This window comes from Phascolarctos cinereus, unplaced genomic scaffold (genome assembly GCF_003287225.1).
Source record: "Phascolarctos cinereus isolate Bilbo 61053 unplaced genomic scaffold, phaCin_HiC Scaffold_726;HRSCAF=1367, whole genome shotgun sequence".
In the NCBI taxonomy this organism is placed as follows: Eukaryota; Metazoa; Chordata; class Mammalia; order Diprotodontia; family Phascolarctidae; genus Phascolarctos; species Phascolarctos cinereus.
In genome coordinates, this window is record NW_027556098.1 from 174,584,447 (window position 1) to 174,596,003 (window position 11,557).

General features: G+C 49.9%; 2 protein-coding genes across 3 annotated transcripts; both read right to left on the reverse strand.

Moving 5' to 3' along the window:
- Positions 1-487: 487 nt before the first annotated feature.
- On the reverse strand, positions 488-3,158 carry C1QTNF5 (C1q and TNF related 5). Of its 2 annotated transcripts, none has more exons than XM_020984835.2 (3): positions 3,051-3,158; positions 2,221-2,501; positions 488-1,445 (listed from the first exon to the last, which is right to left on the reverse strand). In XM_020984835.2, the coding sequence occupies exons 2-3, from the start codon at positions 2,432-2,434 to the stop codon at positions 928-930; spliced, it is 732 nt and encodes a 243-aa protein (XP_020840494.1). In that variant the 5' UTR covers positions 2,435-2,501; positions 3,051-3,158; the 3' UTR covers positions 488-927. The 2 variants fall into 2 exon arrangements, with proteins under 2 accessions (XP_020840494.1, XP_020840493.1); XM_020984834.2 differs by lacking the exon at positions 3,051-3,158 and adding an exon at positions 2,889-3,027.
- Positions 3,159-3,305: 147 nt separating this feature from the next.
- Positions 3,306-11,352, reverse strand: MFRP (membrane frizzled-related protein). Its single transcript, XM_078146894.1, has 13 exons — positions 11,299-11,352; positions 11,026-11,125; positions 10,351-10,464; positions 10,014-10,142; positions 9,239-9,470; positions 8,361-8,491; positions 7,742-7,867; positions 7,411-7,487; positions 6,753-6,901; positions 5,007-5,137; positions 4,685-4,819; positions 4,361-4,488; positions 3,306-4,159 (listed from the first exon to the last, which is right to left on the reverse strand). The coding sequence occupies exons 1-13, from the start codon at positions 11,350-11,352 to the stop codon at positions 3,935-3,937; spliced, it is 1,731 nt and encodes a 576-aa protein (XP_078003020.1). The 3' UTR covers positions 3,306-3,934.
- Positions 11,353-11,557: the final 205 nt, after the last annotated feature.

Sequence of the window (11,557 nt, forward strand, 5' to 3'; positions counted from 1 at the left end):
TTTGTCTCCTCACTGCTGAGCAAAGTGCCCGGCCCATAGAAAACACTTAATAAATGCGTTTTGCTTAACTAAACCCCTTGATACCACAGCTACACTTTACATCATATGCTGTGAAGCAAATTTGAAGCTTTTCATTCCATCCCAACTCCCTTTCTTTGGCTTGGCTCCCACTACCATCCACCTATGTAAGGGTATCCTTATTCCCCAGATGGGCAGCTAGGTGACGCAATGCATAGAGTGCTGGGCTTGGAGTCAGGAAGACTCATCTTCCTAAGTTCAAATCTGGCTTCAGATTCTGCTAGCTGTGTGACCCTGGGCAAGTCACTTAACCCTGTTTGCCTCAGTTCCTCATCTGTAAAATGAGCTGAGAAGCAAATGGCAAACCACTCCAGTGTCTGCCAAGAAAACCCCAAATGAGATCACCAAGAGTTGGACACGACTCAAAAACAACTGAGTGACAACTACCCAGATAATTAGAGGCTGGAACTAGGAGGATTTTTGTAGATTTATTTGAGTGATGTCTAAGCATAAGACCCTGTTCCTGGGGTTAGGGAATACAGAGGGAAAAGGGTGAGGATCTCCCCACCATTACCACCATTACCACTGGGGCTTTGGGCCCTGAGGACTGGGAAACCAAAACTCCTGTGCCCATGGGGCATGGTTGCCAGAAGCAGGTCATACGCCTTTTTTTTGGATAGAAATCTGGCCACTTTCCCGTTATGCCTTCAGTGGGCACACTTCCCTGTCAATAATGCCCTCCTGTCCCTATGAACAGCAAGACTGAGATGCCCCCATCTCCCTACTCACCCACACGAAGGGGGAGCCAGCCCTCCTCAGAGCAGATGCAGCTGGGGCAGTGACACCCTTCTTAGAAAAGAGGGTGTAGCATCCCAGGAAGTGAGCAACCTTCCTGGAGAGTGGGAAGCATCAGGCAAAGACAGGGGAACTGTGCCAGTCAGAATAAACTAGGAAGCCAGAGAAGGTACTGTCTGTCTTGACACTGGCATAGATGCCAATGTAGTCACCCACTCCCACTTGCACCCAAACTTGGTCCTCAGGTTCCAGTCTTACTAGGGCTCCCCCAGAGAGTGATGCTGGCTTTGGCCATCCCCCAAAGAACTGGAAGAAGGAAGCCACCGATTCGCCATTCTTCACAAGGTCGAACTGCAAGCTAGCGCGGTAGACAGTGGCGTGGACAGCAAAGTAGTAGAGGCCAGGCACCTGGCAGGTAAACTTGCCCGTGGTAGGATCATAGTGCCCCTGCTCGTTCACCAGCACCCGGTCGAATGGCAAGGGTGTGTCAGCAGGTGGAGGCACCCGGCTTTCTGAGCGTTTGGCACTGAAGGCTGACCTGGGAGGCACTGCGCACTCACCCGCTGGCCCTGCTGCTCCCATTGGCCCTGACTCTCCTGGTGGCCCCGGGTCCCCCCGAGGCCCAGGCAGTCCTGTGGGGGTAAGAGACAGTGTTAGGAGTGGACATAATGGTCACAGCTGTGGAGGCAGAGGGACCTTCGAAAGTTCTACCCTATTTCCTTCATCCCTCACCAGGCATAGTTCCCTCAGGAAATGTAGTTGAGATGGAATAGGAGGTGTGCTGTAATGGAAAGGGCAATGAGGACCAGAGTTCAAATTCTACCTCTTCTAATTCCTTGAGTTTGGCATGCCACTTGAGAATCACAGGGTTTAGAAATGGAAGGTTTAGGGAGCATCTAGTCCAATCCTTGTCATTTTACAGAAGAGGAGACTGAGGTCTCGAAAAAAGTGAAACAACTGTGCCTTCTGGGTCTGTTTCCTCCTATGTAAAATGAGGGGAGGAGAGAGTATTGGGCTAGATGATTTCTAAGATCCTTCTCTGCTTTCTATTTTATTATCTATGAGTCTGTGGGAACAGGTCTGCCCCCATCTTTCCTCTTTTCCCTTTCTTTACCATATTCTCCAGCCAATAGAGCTTAAGAGATATGTTGGGCAGGGGTTGAACGATGGGGGCAGGTCCCAAAGAAAATCCGGTTCTACTAAGGAATTCCTGCGCCTTCTGGCGTGATAAGGGGTACTGGGACCGACACAAACTCTCCAAGGGCTGTGCTGGGGCCAATAAGCCAGTGAGTAGGGAGAGATGTCCCTAGGGGAGGAAGAAGCAGGGAAGGAGTGAATCATTGGGGAAGAGCATACGAGAAGAAGGGAGAAAGAACGGTAAAGGGGGGCGGGGTGAGGTCTTCTTACCCGGGTGCCCGCCGGCACCCTTCTCGCCTGGAGTCCCAGGCGCCCCATCTCGCCCATCTCGGCCATCGCGGCCAGGCAGGCCTTGGTTGCCGTGATGCCCGGGGGTACCCGGGACGCCAGGATGGCCGGAGCACAGGCTGGGGATCTTGTTGTCGTCCAATGGGGGCGAGCCGGCCACCAGGGCCAGCAGCAGGAGGGGCAGAAGCGGCCTCATGGCGCTGGGGCTGGGCGCCAGGACGGCTGGGTACCTCCTAGAGGAGGGGCTGGCTGGGTCCCGCAGCCTGCGGGGAGGGGGGATAGGGGCAGGCTGGGAGTCAGGACCCCTGATCTAGGGTCCTGCCTCTCTTCTCTCCCCATCCTAGCCCCTCCCTGCATTTCAGGCTACAACCGAGAGGGGTGAGACATATCCTGGGATTATGGGGAGAATTCTTCCCCAGGACCCGGGAGATCCCAGAGCCCAGCCAAAAGACAAAGAAGGGGAAAGCAGAACGCAGCTCCCTCTCTTTCCACTGAAACTCCCCTCTGGTCCATATTTCCCCTTCTCTTCAGGCTGTTTCCCTCCCTGCCCAATCCTATCTTACCCATAGCCCCTTTCCCATCCCTAGATTCCTCTGTCCCCCTCCTTTATTATTCCCTGGGTCCCACCTCCACCCTCTGCCTTGACTCACCCCTCTCTCTGCCCCCGAATCAACAGGCTGGCTCTCTCCGCTGTCTCCTCCGAGCCGCTGGCCTCCCTTGACCCACAAAAACTTGCCTATTCTCCCCTCTCTGTCTGTGCTCTCCACGCCCCGAAGGCCCCCTTCTCCCCTCCGGGTCACCGGCTCCTGTACCCCTAGTCCCGGCCGCTCCTCCCAAACTCGGAAAGGAAACCAGCAGTCCAGACAGCCAAGAGTGACGGGCTGGGAAATAACTATGTCTCCAGGGCACCAAGCCAGGGGATTGAGGGGCGGGAGGAAGGCGGAGAGCAGAGGAGGGAAGGAGATGTGAACAGAGATCTAGAGAGAGAGAGATCTAGAGAGACAGAGAGATCTAGAGAGAGAGACAGAGATCTAGAGAAAGAGAGAGAGAAGCAGAGAGACAGAGATCTAGAGAGAGAGAGAAGCAGAGAGACAGAGAGAGATGGATGGAGGAACAAGGAATGCAGAGAAGGCACAGAGGGAAAGAAGGAGAGAAATGAAGCCTAACACATTACCTGGCCCAAGACCCAATGGCTAGGTGCTTAATGAATTTTGTGGAATCGAAATGGAGAAACATGGTGTTAGAGAGATGCAGAATGAAACAGAGACTGAGTGAAAGATGGAGCAACAGAGAGAAACCAGGAGGAAGATAGACAGCCACCAAGGCAGAGGAATGCAAAGATGTGGAGGAAGAAGAAATATCAGGAGATATCAAAGGACCAGAAACAGAAAAAGGCAAAAAGAGGAGTAACAGAATAACAAAGGAGGGAAACAAAGGGAGGGAAGACTAATAGAATAGCTAAGGGTTGGGGGTACGGGGGACAGGGTGGAGAAGAACTAGGAAAAGAAGGTGGAGTAATAGGAGAGAGGTGATTGTTTAAGAGGACAGTCCAGCACTCCCCTGCCCTATGTCTTCCCTGTCCCTTAACTTTAGAAGGGGTTGGCATGGCCAGATACTTGGCGTTCCCAGACTTGATAATGGTGGAGATCAGAGGTCACGGTAAGGGGGGAAGGTGAGGGGAGGCCTTCTCCCTGACTCAGGGCCAGGTGCACCCTGCTGGGTCAGAGGCATCAGGTAGACTTTTACAGTTGAAGGACCAGGAGATGCCCAGTGGCTCCAGATCAGGCTGGCAGTGGTGCTCAGCTTCTAGGCAGACAGGGCGACAAGGTGGGAGGATTCCTCCCGAGGGGGTACAGTGAGGCAGGAGCAGCCCACATAGGAGTCTTCGGAAAGGCTGGTAACAGGGCAGGTCTGTCAGGGTCTGTAGTTTGTAAAGCGGGGGAAGTTAGGAAGGCTGGGTGTCCCACTGCCAGCTCCTCATCCTTCTCCCCGATCTGGCCTTGCCTTGGAAATGTCTATTTGGAACTGCTGCTCTCCCAAGTCATTCCCAGCTTACTTGGACTCTTATTGCTATTCTAGCTTCCCCCCTTCTTACCCCTCCCCCAGACTCCCTTTTTGACACCTTGTATTCTTTCAGCATATCTTCAACTTCCTGTTGACTATCCAGGGTCATCAAAGTATTGGGGAAAGCTGTGGTGTTGTAGCTGAGGCCCCAGCACATTTCCACCTGAATGGGTTCACAGGCTGGCTCTGTGGAGGAGTGAGGATCAAATGGGCACATTTAGCATCACTCTGTTGCTCCAGATATCACCTTGGGCACAACAGCCCTGGCCTTCTGGCACTTTGGGCCATCATCCCTGCAATCTCCCAATTATCGGAGCTTCTCCTCAGCCTCTCCTCGGCCTATGGGTCTGAGGTGAGCAGCCAGCCCCACCAACATCCTCACCAAAGGGTGGGTGGGAGAGGCTGCTGCAGTTGAATTTGTCACTGCCATCACTGCAGTTTCTCCAGCTGTTGCACATCTGGTGAAGGTCCTTGCACCCTCCATCCTGGCAGGAGAATGCCCCAAGTCCACAGGGATCTGTCAGGCAGAACACAATGGAAAGCGGAAGCCCTGAGCACAGAACTTGTAGCAGGGTGTAAATACCCTCCCCAGATCCCCATCCTGCTCCCACAGCTGGGGCGTAGACCTTCTTCCTGTCCCTATTAGAGTATTAACCTCTGCCCACTTGCCCCCCCCATCTCTTTTGTGCCCCCATGACACCTACTGTCAGTAGTATTGAAGGCCTGGTAGGTCGCAGAGAATCCCATGCTGTTGATCTGGTAATCCGTCACAAATACCACAGTCAGTTCATGGTGTGAGGAAATGAGGGGCGGAGGCAGCTTGGTGCCACAGAACCTGCTCAGAGTAGATGGTACCCCAGTGTGAAGGGGGGGCCTCTGAAGTCTCTGGACACAGATTTCCCCAGAAGATACAACTCAGTTCAATAATTGAATGGTTCCCTATTACTTCTAGAATCAAACACAAGGATCCTCTCTTTGGCACATAAAATCCTTCACAGCTTAGCCCAAATCTACATTTTCAGGTTTCTCACATTTACCATCCCCTCCCCACCGCACTTCATGCTGGTCTTCTTATAGATTCTTACATGTGACATCCCATCCCAGCTCCAGTCCCAAAGACTGAAATGCCCACCCTCCGTCTCTCCTCTCCTTAGAATCCCTAATTTCCATTAAAGGTCAGCTCAGGAGCCACCTTCTACATTATACTTTTCCACCTCCCATACTTTCTGTATATACTTATATGTAAGCAACTAAGTGGCACAGCAGATAGAGTACTAGATTTGGAACCAGGAAAACCTGAGTTCAAATCCTGCCTCTCACATTTACTAGTTGTGTGACCCTGAGCACATCACAACTTCCGTGAACTTCAATTTTATCATCTGTAAAGTGGGGGTAATAACAGCACTCACTTCACAGAGGTGAGGACCAAAGGACATAGCATATATAAAGTGCTTTGCAAATTTTAAAGCACTACAAAATGCTAGCTATTGTTATTATCATTTGCAATAGAGTTCTGACATGTATGAGGCCATTTTAGCAAATTGGTGGGGTCTGCTTATGTCCAGAAGTCCATTATAATGATTATTGTATATGTCCATGTGTTTTCCTCCGATAGAATGTGAGCATGAATTATTTCACTTGGGGTTTGTATTCCCAGCCCCTCATACAGTTCCACATATCTAACACTACCTTGTGTGTCTTCAATAGCTATTTGCTGTTTACTATGGGGTCATCAAGAGCTAGACACGACTGAAACAACTAAACGACAAGAGCCTGTCACAAACTTATTTTTCCAACAAAGGGGCAGCTAAGTGGCACATGAGTAAAACACAGGACCTGGAATCAGGAAAACTTCAAAGGGGGTCTTAATTACTTAGCTGTGTGACCTCATGCAAGTCACTTACCCGCGGTCTGCCTCAGTTTCTTCATCTCTAAAATAGGATGATAATAAAAGCATCTACCTCCCAGGATTGTTGTGAGGATCAAATGAGATGATATTTGTAAAGTGCCTGCAAACCTTAAAGTGTTATGTAAATGCTAGCTATGGTGACGATGATGATGATGTAAATAGTAAATAACTATTGAAGATTTTGGAGTATGGGAGTAGTAGAAGATCTGCTCCCTTGCGTCCTATCTCACAGGCCCCTTCTTGGACATGAGTAAACCCCCTCCCTCCCCTCCCCTCCCCAGCACAGTTCTTGGCACATAGTAGGTGCTTAATACTTGTTGGTGTTTTTGTGTGGCACTTTTTTTTTTTAGGCAACTGGGGCTAAGTGACTTGCCCAGGGTCACACAGCTATTAAGTGTCAAGTGTTTGGTCTGAGACCAGATTTGAACTCAGACTTCAGGGCCAGTGCTCTATACACTGCGCCACCTAGCTGCCCCACTTTGTTGATGTTTTTGATAGCAGACCCGTGCCTCCACCCTGTCTGCTAGGCTTCTCCCTTTACCTGCCCACTAGGTTGAGGGCTCCTGTGTCCATGTTCTCAAGGATTTCCACATAGTCAAATTCACAATTCTTATGGGTTTCCAGGCTGAAGTTGTGAAAATGCAGCTCAATGCCATGTCCAGGGGGTACTGAGATCTGCCAGAGGCAAAACTGTAGGGAGGAGGTACTAAGTTCATTTCATGAGCATATGGAGTGTCCACTATGCTCTATTCACTGTGCATAGGAATACCAAGTGCAAAGTAATTCCTGTCATTGAGGGCAAGGGCATCTTCCCCTTGGATCTAAACTGGGCAACCCCTGGGGGTACCATCCAAGGTGGCATCCCAGGCCAAGGGACCATGCATACCAAGGAAGCTTCTGGTTCCTCTTTTTTCCTTGTCAGAACCAAAGTCTGTTTAAGAGTCCTATGTTTTGGTCTAGCATTGGTATCGTTAGTATTAATCTAGCAATAGGAATACTTCTTTAGAACCAGAGTTAAAAGAAAATTTAAGGGTTGGCTAGGTCAACCTCCCACCTGATGCAGGAATCATCTCTCAAACCTCCTCAACCCCCTTAGTGCCCAGCCAAAAAAAAAAAAAGAAAAAATCCTTTTCCATCCAGATGTTGTATTCTTTTTTCTTTTTACTATTCACTCCTCTGGCATCTAGTGCCAGACTCACCTGTTGATGAGGGTAGGGCTTCGGGTAGTTTGGGGTAGAAAAGGTGCCATGGAACCCATTCAGAGACCCTCCACAGCCTACAGCACAGAGGGAGAGAGCATGAGGTATTGTTACTCTCTGCCTTGGGACACCATTCATTTTCTACCCAAGCCAATGAGGTGGTGATGCCTGGGAGAGCCTGGTGAGGAGAGGCAGAGAGAGCTGCTTTTCCCCCTCATCTCTGAGTATTTGGGGAAGGGGATAGTGGAAGGTGGTGAAAGATCAGGAGCCTGGGCTCAGAAGAGACAAGATCCTCCAAGGTCTACGTTTTCCTCCCCAGTGCTGGACGTACCTGAGTTTTTGCTACTGCAGTTGGCCTCATCACTAAAGTCCTTGCAGTTGGTGAAACCGTCACACACAGCATCAGACAGTAGGCAGAATATATGGTCACAGGCAAATTCATCCTTATTGCATCCCCCTACCAGAAGGGCATCCCTTGATCAGAGACTATCACTACCTCCTCTCCCCCATCTTTGATTCTACCATTTCCCCTTTCTGAAATGCCCACTCCCTCTATCTAAATTTTTACCATTCTTCAAGGCCCAGCTCAGATCTCACTTCCCCTATGAATTTTCTCTATCTACTCTGACTCAAACTTATCTCTCCCTCTGGATTTCATATGAAATTTTTTGTTGCTGTCATCCCAGCTCATACATTCAAACATTTATTAAGTGCCTACTGTATATAGAGCATTGTGCTAGATATTAGAAGAGCTACAAAGTTTGACAAGACATAGTCCTTGCTGTCATGGAATTTATAATCTAGTAGCGGGAAAAGACACAAATGTGGATAACGCTAATACCACTAAATAATTATGGAAAAGGCTGGAGAGAGACAACCTGCGTTTGCCCCACCAATGGAACGGAATAATTTTGTTGACAAACCGTATGGGGTAAAGAGAAAACACTTACCCTCTCTAGGGGTCACAGCCTGGTACCCAGCATGGAATCCAATCCCTCCCACACTACTATCAGAGACAAAGACTACGCGGAGTCGACTGGCATTGGTGTTGAGTGTGGCCGGTGGCACTTTTCCACAGACCCTGTAGTGAGCCAGGTGGGAGGGTGAGAGGGGCAGGGAGCAGGCAGGGCCAAGGTCGAGCTGCTGATCTATGATCTGCTGGTGTCCTCTGCTCCCTTGGCCCTAAACTGCTACGAATAAGGACAGCAACATCTCGAGCTGGTATGTGCTTTATCATTTTTTATAACTATTCTCTCATTGTATTCACATAACAACCTTGAGAGATGGCCAGGGTAGGCACTTTTTTTACAAATGAGGAATCTGAACCTCAGGTTGGTTAAGTTACTTGCTGCAAGCTACATAGCTGGCTAGTGGTAAAGACTCAAACTTAGATTTCCCCATTCTTGGGGCAGCTAGGCGGCACAGTGGATAGAGCACCGGCCCTGAAGTCAGGAGGACCTGAGTTCAAATCTGGCCTCAGACCAAACACTTGACACTTACTAGCTGTGTGACCCTGGGCAAGTCACTTAACCCCAATTGCTTAAAAACAAAAATAAAAAAAAAAGATTTCCCCGTTCTTTGTCAGATGTTTTGTTGATGTTTCCCATTAGGGCCCGGGGTAGATCTGCCCTTGGTTCCCTGCATTGAATTAGTGACTCAACAAACATTTATTAAGGCACTTACTAAGTGTCAGGCACTGTGCTAAGTGCTGGGATTACAAAAAGAGGGAAAAGACAGTCTCTGCTTTCAAGGAGCTCACAGTCTAATTACAGGAGAGGAGGAAATGTTTTGAGAGGGTTAGGGTAGGGTATAGAGTGAGACAACGTACCTGACCATGGAACTCTCCAGGCTGCCTTGTTCTTCTGGCTCTAGGGAGATCTCTAGCCAATCAAACAGGCAGGAGGCCACATCATCCGTGCTGAATGCCTCTATTTTGAGTTGTACTACCTGGTCAGGTGCCACCTGGATATGCCACATGCAGTAGGCATTGGGTGGATATGGGTCCGGGTAGTTGGGAGAAGCGAAGGAGCCCTCTGGGCCAAGCAGGAGCCCCCCACAGGCTGAAGATGGCAGCAGACAATCACAGGTGAGAGGTCAGGGGGTCAGAGCTGGGCATCAGAGGACGTGGGGAAGATGGCTTCTGCTCTAACTTTAGGCAGGATTGTCATGTGGAAGCAGGGTTAGACTTATTTTATACAGCTCCCCAGGACAAAACTGAGACCAATGGGTGGGAACTACAGGGAAGCAGATTTTAGTTCAAAATACAGAAGGATGTTTTCAATAATTGGAGCTGTCTGAAAATACAATGAGGCATCTTCCAGGGTAGTGGGCACCTGGGGATTGGCAGTTCAAGCAGAAACCAGGTGACTGCTTGTGAAAGATTTTTGTCTCTAGTAAGGGTTGGATTAAATGGCCTCTAAGAGCCTGTAATTCTGGAGTCTTTTTCTAGAGGGCTGTGTTCTGTTTCAAGTGACCCATCCCAAAGGCCCCCATCTCTAAAGACTGTACTTTTCCCATGACAGCCTGACTTCTAGGGGAATCTTGGAATTGGGGGGTGGGGTGAGGGGAGGGTAAGGAAGAAGAAAAATGCCACAGGCACTCACTGGGCTCAGGGGTAAGGTCCGTGGCCAGCTCTCCTTGAATACCAGGGCTGGTGACATCTGTGACATTACTGAACCCTTGAGGGGAGAGAAGTCTGGGAGGTGCTCCGGGTGGAGATGTAGGCTTCGGCTCTGGGAACAGGAAGTCAGAGAAAGGTGTACAGAGGGGTCTGGACACCTGAGGAAGCCCAGGGTACTTTGAGCACCCTGTAGATAGCATTAGGGAGAATGCCCAAAGGGAGGAGTTATGGCCGCTCTGAGTTCAAGGTTCAATTTCTCAGCCCCCTAGTCCAAGCAGGCATCATGACTGCTATTCTGCTTTCTACTTGAAGACACTCACGGGTGAGGATGATGATGGTGAGAAGTCCCAGCAGAAAGAACAGCAGAGTAGAGAGGAGAGCTGCACACAGCCAGGAGAACTGGCAGTCTGTTCGGTATCTCCAGACCAGACCACCTGCTGGTGAAGTCAGGGGTGGGCAAAGCTTGAAGGTAGCCCTGACCGATCTAGGCTCATGACCCTTCTCCTGGTTTGCTCACATTACGTGGCCCCCTTTAACTTACTCTAATTCCTCTGGACTGCCCTCCTCCTGTTATGGAATAAGAAGAGCATAAGATCCAGACCCGAAAGGGATGGTGACAGTGGAAAGTGCCCTGGGAAAGAGCTACAGGACCTATGTCCAAATGCTGCCCCTGTTGCTCACTCCCTCTGTCACTGGCCAGGGTCAAGTCACTTAAAGTGCTCAGACATCAGTTTCTTCATCTATAAAATGAGGAGGTGGCACTGGATGACCAAAGAAATCCTATAATCTTCAATATCATCTAGTCCAACCCCTCCATTTTACAACTGAGGAAACTGAGTCCCAGAGAGATGAGGTGACACGCCCAAGATGGTGAGGTAATAAATAACAGAGCCAGCATTTAAACCCAGGTCTCTTGAATCACAAATTGAGTGCTCTTTACAGGGCACCATAGCTGCTCATTTCCCACTCTCTCTCTCCCTGGCCCTGATTGTTACCATGGCAGTGAGCTCTAGGGCTGCTCCTGTTTTTCCGACGAGCTGGAGATAGGGTGGGCAACCCAGCCTCAGGCTCAAAAGCTAGATTACAGAATTCAGGCTGCAGAGGAGAGAAACAAACACCAAACGTTTAGGCTAATGTCTCCAAGACAGTGTCACTCACTGCTGTTTGGAACAAGTTTCCTTTGGGGCACTGCCCACCGTCAGACCGATTTTTGAACTTAGACTGAGTAGTCATCTCTTGCTAAGGAGTTGTCATTGCCTTCCCCCTACCTTGCTCCACTTTGCTGTCTCAGCATAGAGGACAATATCTGTGTAGTCTTTCATGGCCCAGCGCCCCTCATAGCTTCCTTGGTGCCTCCGTGCCAGCCTGAGGCCTTCAGGCTTGCGCTCTGGCCCCCTGAGATAACAGAGGGTCAGATTCAGAAGGCAGCCGGTGTCCTCCGTAATGGAAGGCTTCTTTCCTTCACTCCACTCCCAGGCTGACCTCAGCAGATGGAGTCCAGTCATTGACTAGCTATGGGGTCTGGGT

Bases quoted from the DNA above. Each gene is read 5' to 3' on its own strand.
- C1QTNF5 (XM_020984835.2), bottom strand. From the start codon at position 2,434: ATGAGGCCGCTTCTGCCCCTCCTGCTGCTGGCCCTGGTGGCCGGCTCG. The intron at 1,446-2,220 runs GTAAGAAGACCT...TTACCCCCACAG, and splicing joins GGGTGCCGGCGGGCACCCGG to GACTGCCTGGGCCTCGGGGG.
- MFRP (XM_078146894.1), bottom strand. From the start codon at position 11,352: ATGAAAGACTACACAGATATTGTCCTCTATGCTGAGACAGCAAAGTGG. The intron at 10,143-10,350 runs GTGAGTGTCTTC...TCCTGTTCCCAG, and splicing joins CACCATCATCATCCTCACCC to AGCCGAAGCCTACATCTCCA. The intron at 5,138-6,752 runs GTAAAGGGAGAA...TACTCTGAGCAG, and splicing joins GCCCTCAACCTAGTGGGCAG to GTTCTGTGGCACCAAGCTGC.